The sequence below is a fragment of the Oncorhynchus keta genome, chromosome 12 (assembly GCF_023373465.1).
Source record: "Oncorhynchus keta strain PuntledgeMale-10-30-2019 chromosome 12, Oket_V2, whole genome shotgun sequence".
Classification (NCBI taxonomy): Eukaryota; Metazoa; Chordata; class Actinopteri; order Salmoniformes; family Salmonidae; genus Oncorhynchus; species Oncorhynchus keta.
In genome coordinates, this window is record NC_068432.1 from 49,060,977 (window position 1) to 49,075,759 (window position 14,783).

General features: G+C 44.2%; 1 protein-coding gene across 8 annotated transcripts in view; it reads right to left on the reverse strand.

Annotated features, from left to right (window-relative positions):
• LOC118391619 (probable E3 ubiquitin-protein ligase HERC1) overlaps positions 1-14,783 on the reverse strand; it is a 136,859-nt gene that overhangs the window by 36,597 nt on the left and 85,479 nt on the right. For 7 of the 8 annotated variants that reach the window (XM_052458548.1, XM_052458546.1, XM_052458549.1 and 4 more), the window contains 17 exons: positions 13,683-13,891; positions 13,156-13,421; positions 12,462-12,514; positions 11,758-11,955; positions 11,308-11,488; positions 9,177-9,441; positions 8,669-8,894; positions 8,222-8,493; positions 7,859-7,986; positions 7,508-7,632; positions 7,036-7,254; positions 6,680-6,807; positions 3,385-3,584; positions 2,933-3,047; positions 2,516-2,647; positions 2,240-2,341; positions 1,783-1,956 (listed from right to left, as the gene is read on the reverse strand). In XM_052458548.1, the coding sequence (XP_052314508.1) occupies positions 1,783-1,956; positions 2,240-2,341; positions 2,516-2,647; positions 2,933-3,047; positions 3,385-3,584; positions 6,680-6,807; positions 7,036-7,254; positions 7,508-7,632; positions 7,859-7,986; positions 8,222-8,493; positions 8,669-8,894; positions 9,177-9,441; positions 11,308-11,488; positions 11,758-11,955; positions 12,462-12,514; positions 13,156-13,421; positions 13,683-13,891 (2,993 nt within the window). The remainder of the gene's footprint in view (positions 1-1,782; positions 1,957-2,239; positions 2,342-2,515; positions 2,648-2,932; positions 3,048-3,384; positions 3,585-6,679; positions 6,808-7,035; positions 7,255-7,507; positions 7,633-7,858; positions 7,987-8,221; positions 8,494-8,668; positions 8,895-9,176; positions 9,442-11,307; positions 11,489-11,757; positions 11,956-12,461; positions 12,515-13,155; positions 13,422-13,682; positions 13,892-14,783) is intronic. The other variant, XM_052458547.1, reaches the window with a different exon arrangement.

Genomic DNA, 14,783 nt, shown 5'->3' on the forward strand with positions numbered 1-14,783 from the left:
AACTAACCAAGTACATAACTAACCAACTAGATAACTAACTAGATAACAAACTAAGTAGATAACAGGTCAACTAGCTATCACTGATCCGTTGTTCTGTGTTCCTTTGGTTTTGTCTGATTGGTATCACCGGTTTCTTGTTTGGTTGTTAGGGTGGGGATATATATGTTTGTTCAGCCCGCTTCTGTTTCGTGCGGGCTTCTTCGTCTGTTCAGTGTTTGAGTGTATATTGTTTGCATTTTGGGTTTTGCGCTGTCCGTTTATATTTCTGTTAATTTGTTTTCCTACTTTTGTTCATGTTATATTTCCTGGACATTAAAGCGTGTTTTTTCCCCACATCTTTTGCTCTCTGCGCCTGACTCCACACCTCTTCACTCATTTAGCGTAACACCAAGTAGATAACTAACCAAGTAGATAACTAACCAAGTAGATAGATAACTAAGTAGATAACTAACCAAGTAGAGAACTAACCAAGTAGAGAACTAACCAAGTAGAGAACTAACCAAGTAGATAACTAACCAAGTAGATAACTAACCAAGTAGATAACTAACCAAGTAGATAACTAACCAAGTAGATAACTAACCAAGTAGATAACTAACCAAGTAGATAACTAACTAAGTAGATAACTAACCAAGTAGATAACTAACCAAGTAGAGAACTAACCAAGTAGATAACTAACCAAGTAGATAGATAACTAAGTAGATAACTAACCCTTTAGATAACTAACCAAGTAGATAGATAACTAAGTAGATAACTAACCAAGTAGATAGATAACTAAGTAGATAACTAACCAAGTAGATAACTAACCAAGTAGATAGATAACTAAGTAGATAACTAACCAAGTAGATAACTAACCAAGTAGAGAACTAACCAAGTAGAGAACTAACCAAGTAGATAACTAACCAAGTAGATAGATAACTAAGTAGATAACTAACCAAGTAGATAACTAACCAAGTAGATAACTAACCAAGTAGATAAATAACTAAGTAGATAACTAACTAAGTAGATAACTAACCAAGTAGAGAACTAACCAAGTAGAGAACTAACCAAGTAGATAACTAACCAAGTAGATAACTAACCAAGTAGATAGATAACTAAGTAGATAACTAACCAAGTAGATAACTAACCAAGTAGATAACTAACCAAGTAGATAACTAACCAAGTAGATAACTAACCAAGTAGATAACTAACCAAGTAGATAACTAACCAAGTAGATAGATAACTAAGTAGATAACTAACCAAGTAGATAACTAACCAAGTAGATAACTAACCAAGTAGATAACTAACCAAGTAGATAACTAACCAAGTAGATAACTAACCAAGTAGATAACTAACTAAGTAGATAACTAACCAAGTAGATAACTAACCAAGTAGATAACTAACCAAGTAGATATCTAAATAAGTAGATAACTAACTAACTAGATAACTAACCAAGTAGATAACTAAATAAGTAGATAACTAACCAAGTAGATAACTAACCAAGTAGATAACTAACTAAGTAGATATCTAAATAAGTAGATAACTAACTAACTAGATAACTAACCAAGTAGATATCTAAATAAGTAGATAACTAACTAACTAGATAACTAACCAAGTAGATATCCAAATAAGTAGATAACTAACCAAGTAGATATCTAAATAAGTAGATAACTAACTAGATAACAAACTAAGTAGATAACGAAGTAGATAACTAACTAACTAGATAACTAACCAAGTAGATATCTAAATAAGTAGATAACTAAGTAGATAACTAACTAACTAGCTGTACTGCTGTACTGTACTAACCCTCTCGTAGCTGTACTGTTCCTGCAGCAGTGTGGGAAGTCTCTCCAGGAAGACGGCCATGCAGGGTGCACGGTTCAGACCCAGAATGCCCTGTGTTCTGAGGACGGTGCGGCAGGATGCCAACACGTGGTTCTGGGAGATCCAGTCTGACGTACAGCGGATCAGCAGAGCATCCTGTTGGAGGAGAGGTCAGACATCAGACCCTGTTCATTAGGTCTCTTTCTCAGTCTAAAAAGCTGTCCTCTCATCTCCTCCCCTCTCTTTCAACTGCACTGATCTGAAAGAAGTGACCAAGTGAAAGACAGCCTAATGATGATCTCCCACCATTCTGTTTCCACCTGCCAAGTCTGTTCTAATCAGTGGAGATGAAGGGGGAGACGAGAACAGACGAGGACAGGACAGATCGTAAAGAGATAGAGCCTGAGGCCTAGTGCAATGAAAGGCATACTGGACTAACCTTCGACCTCCCGGAGCAGGCAGCCACCCCTACATTTGGTATCCAGGTGGTACTGACCACTGAGCCTAGGCCTGTCACCACTGTCTGTAGGATGGAACCATCCTGTAGGAGGGGGGAACCGAGATAAGATTAGAACACACGGCACTGATAATAGACAGAGGATGTTGTATTGATAAGGAGTTTGGCTAACTCTATTATGTTATCTTTATTTATAATCTGTACTATGAGAAAACAGCGCATTATTAGTAGCGTAGTACGTCATGCTACAGCTCTCACCTGTAGAGACCAGATGTTGAGTAGTCCTCCTATACCTCCAGACACCAGGGCCAGACCACTGGGGCAGAACGACAGGGTCTTCACCGCTGTGATGTGACCACTCAGTCTGAACACACACTTGGCACTGCCACGCTAGGGAGGCCAAAGGCCACATAGATCAGGACACAGTGAATTAAAAGAGTAACTGGAATTGAATTGACAAATACAGTAGTTATTAGAAGAATCCAAAAAGGATAAGAAGAAGAAAAATAATAAAATAATAGAAAATGATGAATTTCTGTTCCTCCACCAAGACAACTGACGATTTTCTACTTCCCATTAAGGTGTCAGAGGAAATGGGGGAAAGAAAGGAGACATAACCGAAGCCGCTTATCTCAGTCATAACTGAGCGCTACAGAACACACTGACTGTACTGACCTTGATGCCACTGTTGTTCTCCTGACTGGATGAGCTGCCCAGGAACTTAGGAACTGACACATTAGTGCCCCCCTGTGGCAGAGTCCACACATTCAGAAGACCATTCTGGCTTCCTCTAAAAAGACAGAGGAAATATAGGGAATAACTAAATCTAATGTCTACAGGGACTACATTTGACCCATATACAGAAATGTTGATCAATGTGCATTGCCACCGTTAAATATAGCTAATAATGTACTAATTACTCGGTGTACACAGCTCACATTCTCCCCTTATTCCCTAGTACTCACACTCTCCCCTTATTCCCTGGTACTCACACTCTCCCCTTATTCCCTGGTACTCACACTCTCCCCTTATTCCCTGGTACTCACACTCTCCCCTTATTCCCTGGTACTCACACTCTCCCCTTATTCCCTGGTACTCACACGCTCCCCTTATTCCCTGGTACTCACACAGCCATCATAAGGCGTGGTTCGGGACCTCTGCCAGGCAGCGGGCACCACTCGGCCGTGTTGACGGTGCCTGTGTGGAACAGGGAGTGGAGGGTGATCCAGGTGCCTCCCGCCCGCCCCCAGATCTTCACCACCTCAGAGCGGCCCGTGGAGAGGAGGAGGTGGCCCGTGGGGTCCCAGCGCAGGATGCTGACACTCTCCTGGAGAGAGTTAGGGAGGATTGCGAGAGAGAGAGATGTAGGGTTAGGGTTAGGGAGGGAGGGAGAGATGGAGGGAGGGAGAGAATGACAAATGTTTTGCTTGCAATCTTGGACTTCCTGGATGTGTTGTTTTTCAGCTTAGTTTGCTGAATTGAAATAATTTCCTGTATTTTCAAGAAATTCATTGATGGCAAGTTTGTTTTAGTACTGATGACCTGCTGAGCATTCTATTCAATGCATCCTCATTGGGCGCTGGTGAAGATTTGGTCTAGAGTGCCTTCCTGTGGCTTGAAAACAGGATGACATTTCTAAGAGCAAATAAACTAAGCAAAAAAAGAAATGTCCCTTTTTCAGGACCCTGTCTTTCAAAGATAATTCGTAACAATCCAAATAACTTCACAGATCTTCATTGTAATGGGTTTAAACACTGTTTCCCATGCTTATTGTAATGGGTTTAAACACTATTTCCCATGCTTATTGTAATGGGTTTAAACACTGTTTCCCATGCTTATTGTAATGGGTTTAAACACTGTTTCCCATGCTTATTGTAATGGGTTTAAACACTATTTCCCATGCTTATTGTAATGGGTTTAAACACTGTTTCCCATGCTTATTGTAATGGGTTTAAACACTGTTTCCCATGCTTATTGTAATGGGTTTAAACACTATTTCCCATGCTTATTGTAATGGGTTTAAACACTGTTTCCCATGCTTATTGTAATGGGTTTAAACACTGTTTCCCATGCTTATTGTAATGGGTTTAAACACTGTTTCCCATGCTTATTGTAATGGGTTTAAACACTGTTTCCCATGCTTATTGTAATGGGTTTAAACACTGTTTCCCATGCTTATTGTAATGGGTTTAAACACTGTTTCCATGCTTATTGTTGGGTTTAAACACTGTTTCCCATGCTTATTGTAATGGGTTTAAACACTATTTCATGCTTATTGTAATGGGGTTTAAACACTGTGACCATGCTTATTGTAATGGGTTTAAACACTGTTTCCCATGCTTATTGTAATGGGTTTAAACACTATTTCCCATGCTTATTGTAATGGGTTTAAACACTGTTTCCCATGCTTATTGTAATGGGTTTAAACACTGTTTCCCATGCTTATTGTAATGGGTTTAAACACTGTTTCCCATGCTTATTGTAATGGGTTTAAACACTGTTTCCCATGCTTATTGTAATGGGTTTAAACACTGTTTCCCATGCTTATTGTAATGGGTTTAAACACTGTTTCCCATGCTTATTGTAAAGGGTTTAAACACCATTTCCCATGCTTATTGTAATGGGTTTAAACACTATTTCCCATGCTTATTGTAATGGGTTTAAACACTGTTTCCCATGCTTATTGTAATGGGTTTAAACACTATTTCCCATGCTTATTGTAATGGGTTTAAACACTGTTTCCCATGCTTATTGTAATGGGTTTAAACACTGTTTCCCATGCTTATTGTAATGGGTTTAAACACTGTTTCCCATGCTTATTGTAATGGGTTTAAACACTGTTTCCCATGCTTATTGTAATGGGTTTAAACACTGTTTCCCATGCTTGTTCAATGAACCATAAGCAATTAATGAACATGCACCTGTGGGACAGCCGTTAAGACACAGCTTACAGACGGTAGGCAAGTAAGGTCAAAGTTATGAAAACTAGGACACTAAAGAGCCTTTCGGTTGACTCTGAAAAATGCCCAGGGTCCCTGCTCATCTGCGTGTACGTGCCTTAGGCATGCGGTCAAGGAGGCATGAGGACTGCAGATGTGGCCAGAGCAATAAATTGCAATGTCCGTACTGTGAGACGCCTAAGACTGCGCTACAGGGAGACTGGACGGACAGCTGATCGTCCTCGCAGTGGCAGACCATGTGTAACAACACCTGCACAGGATCGTTGCCTATTGGCACAAACCCACCGTTGCTGGAGCAGACAGGACTGGCAAAAAGTGCTCTTCACTGCCGAGTCGCGGTTTTGTCGGGGTAATGGTCGGATTCACGTTTATCGTTGAAGGAATGAGCATTACACCTAGGCCTGTACTCTGGAGTGGGATCGAGTTGGAGGTGGAGGGTCTGTCATGGTCTGGGGCGGTGTGTCACAGCATCATCGGACTGAGCTTGTCGTCATTGCAGGCAATCACAACATTGTGCATTACAGGGAAGACATCCTCTTCCCTCATGTGGTACCCTTCCTGCAGTCTCATCCTGACATATGACCCTCCAGCATGACAATGCCACCAGCCATACTGCTCGTTCTGTGCGCGATTTCCTGCGAGCCAGGAATGTCAGTGTTCTGCCATGGCCAGCGAAGAGCCTGGATCTCAATCCCATTGAGCATGTCTGGGACCTGTTTGATCGGAGGGTGAGGGCTAGGGACATTCCCCCCAGAAATGTCCGAGAACTTGCAGGTGCCTTGGTGGAAGAGTGGGGTAACGTCGCACAGCAAGAACTGGCAAATTCGGTGCAGTCCATGAGGAGGAGATGCACTGCAGTACTTAATGCAACTGGTGGCCACACTTTGTTCAGGGACACATTATTCCATTTCTGTTAGTCACATGTCTGTGGAACTTGTTCAGTTTATGTCTCAGTTGTTGAATGTTATGTTCATACAAATATTTACACGTTAGGTTTGCTGAAAATAAATGCAGTTGGCAGCGAGAGAAAATTTATCTTTTTTGCTGAGTTTAATAAGTAGAAAACCCTTTTGTCGTCATTTTGATGTTGCCAGATTGACTTTAGTATAACACTAGCTAGCTAGCTAAGATTGAGAGGAGACCAGATTTTAGCGAGCTAATGTTAGCATTGCTAGCTATTTTTGAAGAACTTTGCTTGCAAATGACGTCGCCAACTGTCTAAAGTAAATTTGACAACATGATCATGACGGCAAAGTTGCATCCTACTAGAATGGTGTCATATTCCGAAGCCCATATAGTGTAAATGAAACGAAAGAGTCATGAGCCCCCGTTCTACTTTAGGACATGGCTACAGCGTCTGTAGAACGTTGATAACAATGGGGACGACGCGACCGAGTTGGTTAAAGAGTGGCCTGTAAACGACGACACAATTATATGGATGTAAGAGTCTGTGTTGACTTACAGGGAAGGCAGACAGTAGTAGGGGCTGTTCAGTCTCGTAGGATTCAGCGGTAGCCAGTAGGATCTTCCCATCGGGGTAACCCACAGCAAAGGGCTTGTCCACACTGTGCCACGCCACACACTGAGGAGCTGGGAGGGGAACGAGAGGAGCAAGATATCACACATCAACCAGTCCATGACCACTGAGAACACTACTTATTGTCATAAACAAAGCCACTTCTGACTTAACGGCAACTTGGCTTGGACTCATGTTGTGGCTGCTGGCAGCTATATTTGACCACTTGTTTCCTCTACATAATAATAATAAAAAATAGCCACTTAATAGATCAGCAGTCAGTCAGTATAAATGTAACTCACATTCTTTCCTGTGGCAGCGGGTGAGCTCGGTGCTCTCAATGGAGAAGTCTTCAGTGACCTGCAACCAGCAGAGTGATCCGTCCAGACGCCCCACCAACAAGCTCTCTGGCTGGGCATCCTTCCCGGCGATGCCCCCCTGGGTGGGGAAGGGGCTGGAGGTCTGCACCCAGGAGAGGGCTGTCACCCAGGACGGCTGGGCCTCCACATGGCCCTGGGCTCCTGAATGAACCACAACAGAGAGATTATAAATTAATGATAAAGTTTGGGATTTACATTTTTTTTTAAATTTTTAGATCAGAATCTCAGATAAGATACATATTTAATACTTTCAACATATGAAATGAAGAGCAACGGAAAACCTTTTCTTTTTTGCCAAGCTTTCGGTCACAGTTGACCTTCATCAGAGCATCTGATCACAGCTGAACTACACACATTGTTATAAGGTTTGAGGACCAGTTACTACTGTACATACCGTTGACAGTCCAGATGTTGATGATCTTGTTTTGGAAGGCAGCGAGGAGGGTACCTCCAGAGCTCCAGTAGACAGGAGACACCAGGTGAGCTCCACCTGCTGCCTCAGAGCCCCGCCTGTCATCACTGGGGCAATAGGACAGGATTGGCATTAGCTCTACTCCCAACAGCACCACATCTTTCATGTCCCTTTTCCAATACTTTAGAAATGCATCCTTCTTTTCAACCTTGGTTGCATTGGTGGAAGTAATAGGGTGGTAACCTTGCATTTATGTGAGCTGTGCTTACCTCAAGGCAACAAAGACTGAAACATTTCGGAAGTATTGACCCATACTGTATGTCATGATGATACCTGATGCTACAGGAGTGTGTGCACTGCAGGTCAGCAGTGTTCTGGTTGACGTCCCACAATCTGACTGTCCCGTCCTGAGCTCCAGTGGCCAACAGACCCTGCTCATTGTTCCAAGTACAGCTAGTCACCTACAACAACAACAACCGGGTCAACATCAGTATTCAACAAACAGGAACTGATCACGGGAACCTCATTAGTAAGCATCACTTTCACTTTTTCAATGAGTCTTTCCTCTCTCCTCAAACCGCATTGGCAGAGATAGTCCAAGGTCCCTTCCCTCAGACCGTTTCCGTCAATGCGTTTTGAGAAGGATGTGAGGAGAGGGGATGCGAATATTCAAGCATAAATATCTTAATCCCGTACCCTGCCGTGATGTCCCTCTAGCTTCTTCAGAGGACACTTCCTCAGGTCTCCAGCCATGTCGCTGTAGGTCTGAGGCCGGATGGGGTTGTCCCTCTCCCTCTCTGAGGCTGCCAGGGCCTGGACCAGCTGCTGGGCTGCCCACTGACGATGTTTACTGGTCAGCCTGGCAGACAGGGCACAGGCAGCCAGGGCGTTGGCCAGCTCCAGAGGGCCCACTCTCGCCCCCACCTGGGGAGGAGGTACTGCAGCAGACGGGCTACCAGCCTCTGGACCTGGACCAATCGGGGAAACACAACTGCCGTCATTAGGTAGCACCAACCAATCAAACCTCTCTACAGGGTTGTGTCCAGTAGGGGGGAAATACTACAGAGTGCAATGTGGATGTACAACCTGAAAAATATGTACCATACCAAACATAACTTTGGCATAAAGGTACCTTCCTCTCACCTTTAGACTCGTGCTGCTCGGTAACGGTTCTGTCTGGAGAATAGCGGTAGCGGATGCCCTTCTCTGTGAGCAGGGAGACCAGACTCTGTGTGACCAGGAAGGTGGGAGGTGTGAGGGGTGTGACATCTTGTTGTGGCGCCCTCTTCAGGGTGGAGGTCAGACGAACTCTCTGTGCAGGATCACTGATGGCACCAAGGTTCATCCCTGTGGCAGCCGCCATCAGATCCTAGAACCGGGCCAAGGGGTGACCGTGTAAGTAGAGAAAGATTACAGTTACAAGAACATTCTACAGACGGTGATGGAAAAATGTAGACACCAAGGTTGGGGTCAATTCAAGAAGAAAAACTAAATTCCATATCCTGCCGACTACGCCAAACGTAAGACATTTGTAAGACATACAATTGAAGTTGGAATTTGAAGTTCACTTCCAGAATTGAAACGGAATTACCCCAACCTTGGTAAACAGTCTAAGACATATGGAGCCAGCCACGAGTACAGACTCACACACCTGAGTGCAGATGTCCACCAGCTCCCTGTATGCTGTGGGGCTGTGTGAGACCAGGCTGCCTATAGCTGAGCTAAGGAAGGAGAGGAAGGCAGAGCTGCTGCTCTCTGTAGCCCCACCACAGCCTCTGCTACCCCCTGCTACCCCTTGGTGGTCGACACTGGTATGGACCCGGCCTGCCGCCGCAAGGCACATCAGACGCACCAGGATACGGATGTCTGCCAGGCCCAAGCCCTCCAGACCACTAGAGGCACTGCACACTGACACACTGGGCAAGAGAGGGAGAGAAGTAGAAGAAAGAAAGAAAAAGAAGGGAGGGAGGGAGGGAGGGAGGGAGGGAGGGAGGGAGGGAGGGAGGGAGGGAGGGAGGGAGGGAGGGAGGGAGGGAGGGAGGGAGGGAGGGAGGGAGGGAGGAGAGATATATGTGTGATATGAGGGGAACACAATTGTATTCACATTTTCTACACAATTGGGGACCAAAGGAGTGTAACAGATTACAACCTAGCCCTGAAGTGTTCTACAGTAACAGATCACAGCCCTGTAGTGTTCTATAGTAACAGATCACAGCCCTGTAGTGTTCTATAGGAAACAGATCACAGCCCTGTAGTGTTCTATAGGAAACAGATCACAGCCCTGTAGTGTTCTATAGGAAACAGATCACAGCCCTGTAGTGTTCTACAGGAAACAGATCACAGCCCTGTAGTGTTCTACAGGAAACAGATCACAGCCCTGTAGTGTTCTACAGTAACATATCACAGCCCTGTAGTGTTCTACAGTAACATATCACAGCCCTGTAGTGTTCTACAGTAACATATCACAGCCCTGTAGTGTTCTACAGTAACAGATCACAGCCCTGTAGTGTTCTACAAGTAACAGATCACAGCCCTGTAGTGTTCTACAGTAACAGATCACAGCCCTGTAGTGTTCTACAGTAACATATCACAGCCCTGTAGTGTTCTACAAGTAACATATCACAGCCCTGTAGTGTTCTACAGTAACATATCACAGCCCTGTAGTGTTCTACAGTAACAGATCACAGCCCTGTAGTGTTCTACAGTAACATATCACAGCCCTGTAGTGTTCTACAGTAACATATCAGAGCCCTGTAGTGTTCTACAGTAACATATCACAGCCCTGTAGTGTTCTACAAGTAACATATCACAGCCCTGTAGTGTTCTACAGTAACATATCACAGCCCTGTAGTGTTCTACAGTAACAGATCACAGCCCTGTAGTGTTCTACAGTAACATATCACAGCCCTGTAGTGTTCTACAGTAACATATCACAGCCCTGTAGTGTTCTACAGTAACAGATCACAGCCCTGTAGTGTTCTACAGTAACAGATCACAGCCCTGTAGTGTTCTACAGTAACATATCACAGCCCTGTAGTGTTCTACAGTAACAGATCACAGCCCTGTAGTGTTCTACAGTAACATATCACAGCCCTGTAGTGTTCTACAGTAACATATCACAGCCCTGTAGTGTTCTACAGTAACATATCACAGCCCTGTAGTGTTCTACAGTAACATATCACAGCCCTGTAGTGTTCTACAGTAACATATCACAGCCCTGTAGTGTTCTACAGTAACATATCACGGCCCTGTAGTGTTCTACAGTTAACAGATCACGGCCCTGTAGTGTTCTACAGTAACATATCACAGCCCTGTAGTGTTCTACAGTAACATATCACAGCCCTGTAGTGTTCTACAGTAACATATCACAGCCCTGTAGTGTTCTACAGTAACATATCACGGCCCTGTAGTGTTCTACAGTTAACAGATCACGGCCCTGTAACCATAACATCACAATCAACCGTAACATATAAACCACTTTATCACTAGAACAACGGCACAGGAATTGTTTGACATTTGGCCTGTCAGAAAAACAATAACAGAAGCTTCCAGCTCACTGTTTTTCAGACCAATTTAAAAGGTTTCACAAGACTAACAAAATAAAGATTTGGAGGTGAAATAACAAGCTACTTCTCAGTAGCAAATGTGTATTGAAATACCTCATCAGAGGAGGATCCTGGAATGTAGCCACTGTACAGTAGAATGGAATATGTTGTTGATGGACTCTCTGAACATTAGACTACCCCACATTGTGAGACACCGATCCCATTAAACAAACCAACCTAGAGGATGTTTGGGAGAGTGCTCTCATCACCATGCTGTATGCCAGTAGTATCTGGGCTGTAGAGGTGACTCTCCTTAGAGCCTGCAGTCTGTCCTGAGGGTCTCTCAGCGATGCAGCCTGCTCCCCCAGAGTCAGAGGGCCGGAGGAACCTAACCCCTTAGTGTCAGTGCTGACCACACCTGTATACCAGAGATACACAATACATTACAACATCTGTGTGAGCATTTGAAAATATTTAAAATATTATGTTTGAGTTAGTTTGAAATTTTCCCACGAATTCTCAGATTTTTTTTTTTTGAAATCCCAGTTGAAGAAATGTAGGTTGGAGGACTTCCTTACAACTTATTCCCTGTTGATTCCAGAAATTCTCCAACCATGGAGTTTTGGTATAATTCGGGGATTCTGCAACCCTAGTTTGCTGCATAATGCTGTGTGTGAAGTACAGTACCTTTCTGGATCATTGACCCGTCAGGGTTACTGGTGCTGTTGACCAGCGCTCCCAGCGGGTCGTTTTCTGTGAAGGGGATGGGGTCTGGCACCAGCTTCTTCTCACTCAGACCCAGAGGCCTCAGCAACACCCCAAAGTCCTCCAGCCCAGTCAGCCGGTCTGGGTCAGAGTCGTCTAGAGGGCCCAGCTCCCAGTCTTCTGGTTGGAAGAAGCAGATACCGTCATGAGTCATCTTTTTATTTGTTTTTTATGTATTTCTATTTTCATTTAATCTTTATTTAAGACCCTTGATATGATTCACCAGATGATTCGCTGTTTTTTAATTTTTTTTTATTTAACCTTTATTTAACCTTTATTTAACCTTTATTTAACCTTTATTTAACCAGGCAAGTCAGTTAAGAACATATTCTTATTTTCAATGACGGCCTAGGAACAGTGGGTTAACTGCCTGTTCAGGGGCAGAACGACAGATTTGTACCTTGTCGGCTCGGGGGTTTGAACTCGCAACCTTCCGGTTACTAGTCCAACGCTCTAACCACTAGGCTACGCTGCCGCCCCCAACGCTCTAACCACTAGGCTACGCTGCCGTGTCTTCGAGCACATGGTGAATTTATTAGAAGAAAACATTGGTTCACTGGGAGTCACTTAAACATATGATTCACAGAGCAGAAGAAACCGTAACAAATAGAGGGTCAAATCTTTACCATCGGAGGTGCTGTCCAGTCGTCCAATTAAATCAGAAGCAAGCCCTTTCATTCTGAGGAGAGACAAACAGTATGCCTGGGAGTAACTGACAGACTCAACTGTTGTAGTACTTTTAACAAGCATATACAGTGTTACTATGCAGCTCAAAGGACTATGAAAAAGCATATGTGTGTGTGACTCCTGCACAAATAAGGCTTAAGCATAAAGTGCATATGTGTGTGTGACTCCTGCACAAATAAGGCTTAAGCATAAAGTGCATATGTGTGTGTGACTCCTGCACAAATAAGGCTTAAGCATAAAGTGCATATGTGTGTGTGACTCCTGCACAAATAAGGCTTAAGCATAAAGTGCATATGTGTGTGTGACTCCTGCACAAATAAGGCTTAAGCATAAAGTGCATATGTGTGTGTGACTCCTGCACAAATAAGGCTTAAGCATAAAGTGCATATGTGTGTGTGACTCCTGCACAAATAAGGCTTAAGCATAAAGTGTATATGTGTGTGTGACTCCTGCACAAATAAGGCTTAAGCATAAAGTGTATATGTGTGTGTGACTCCTGCACAGATAAGGTTTAAGCATAAAGTGTATATGTGTGTGTGACTCCTGCACAAATAAGGCTTAAGCATAAAGTGTATATGTGTGTGTGACTCCTGCACAGATAAGGTTTAAGCATAAAGTGCATCTCTTACTCACCGGTCATGTTTGGATCCAATCTCCCCTAGGTTAGCTGCCAGGTACTTCTCTCTACAGGTGCTACAGAGTAGGTAGTAAGGGCTACCGGACCCACACTCCCCTCCGAACCACCCGTCCACGTATGCCCCGGTAGAGCGGTACCCTCGCCGCCCAGCGCTCTGGCCACAGCCCGGGTGATGCCTCTTCATGTGGTTGTTGAACTGCAGAGTCAGGGTGTTACACAGCTCACACTGTACCATGTCATGGGGCTGGTGCTCCTCGCCCCCCTGAGGGAAACAACAACCATATCAACTGGCCCGAACCAGGGTTGGGATCAATTCAACTTTTACAGTGACCTGCCTGAAATTGACTGATTTGAAATGGAATTGATTCCAACCCTGGCCTAACCCTTTATTTCTAATCCTATCCTACTGTTTGCTCTTTTTAATGAAGGCCGTTTGGAGGCCAAAACGTCATGTTTTTAAACTAAAAGTCATTGCGCTTATATACATTTCCCGGATCTGTGATTGTGAAATGTGATGTAGCACCTCGACCATCCAGAGGGTGTCTCTCTCCGAGCTGATGAACTCTCTAAACTGTAGCTCCTCATAGGGCTCTTCATGGTAGGGGTCATCCATGTACCCCAACTCTGACTCCTCCTCAGCAGCAAACGGGTGCGTCTCCGCCCTCTCCGGCCACTCAGACACCCCTGGGTCCTGCCTGTACAGCGGTGGGATGGGGTTGGGGGACGGAGAGTCTGGTTGAAGAAAGGATGGTGGTGGAAATATAGTAGGTTAGCAAGACGAAAAGAGTCACAATGAACAGTACATGACTGTCTCTGCCTAGTCTTTTCCAACTTCTTTGTTACACTTAAAAAGACAGATAGCCCTCCCAGAGGATAACATATGAAAGACAGATAGCCCTCCCAGAGGATAACACATGAAAGACAGATAGCCCTCCTAGAGGATAACATATGAAAGACAGATAGCCCTCCCAGAGGATAACACATGAAAGACAGATAGCCCTCCCAGAGGATAACATATGAAAGACAGATAGCCCTCCCAGAGGATAACACATGAAAGACAGATAGCCCTCCCAGAGGATAACATATAAAAGACAGATAGCCCTCCCAGAGGATAACATATGAAAGACAGATAGCCCTCCCAGAGGATAACATATGAAAGACAGATAGCCCTCCCAGAGGATAACACATGAAAGACAGATAGCCCTCCCAGAGGATAACATATGAAAGACAGATAGCCCTCCCAGAGGATAACACATGAAAGACAGATAGCCCTCCCAGAGGATAACATATGAAAGACAGATAGCCCTCCCAGAGGATAACACATGAAAGACAGATAGCCCTCCCAGAGGATAACATATGAAAGACAGATAGCCCTCCCAGAGGATAACATATGAAAGACAGATAGCCCTCCCAGAGGATAACATATGAAAGACAGATAGCCCTCCCAGAGGATAACACATGAAAGACAGATAGCCCTCCCAGAGGATAACATATGAAAGACAGATAGCCCTCCCAGAGGATAACACATGAAAGACAGATAGCCCTCCCAGAGGATAACACATGAAAGACAGATAGCCTTTGCTGCAGGAGGGACTGGTGCACTTCACAAAATAGATGTCATCAT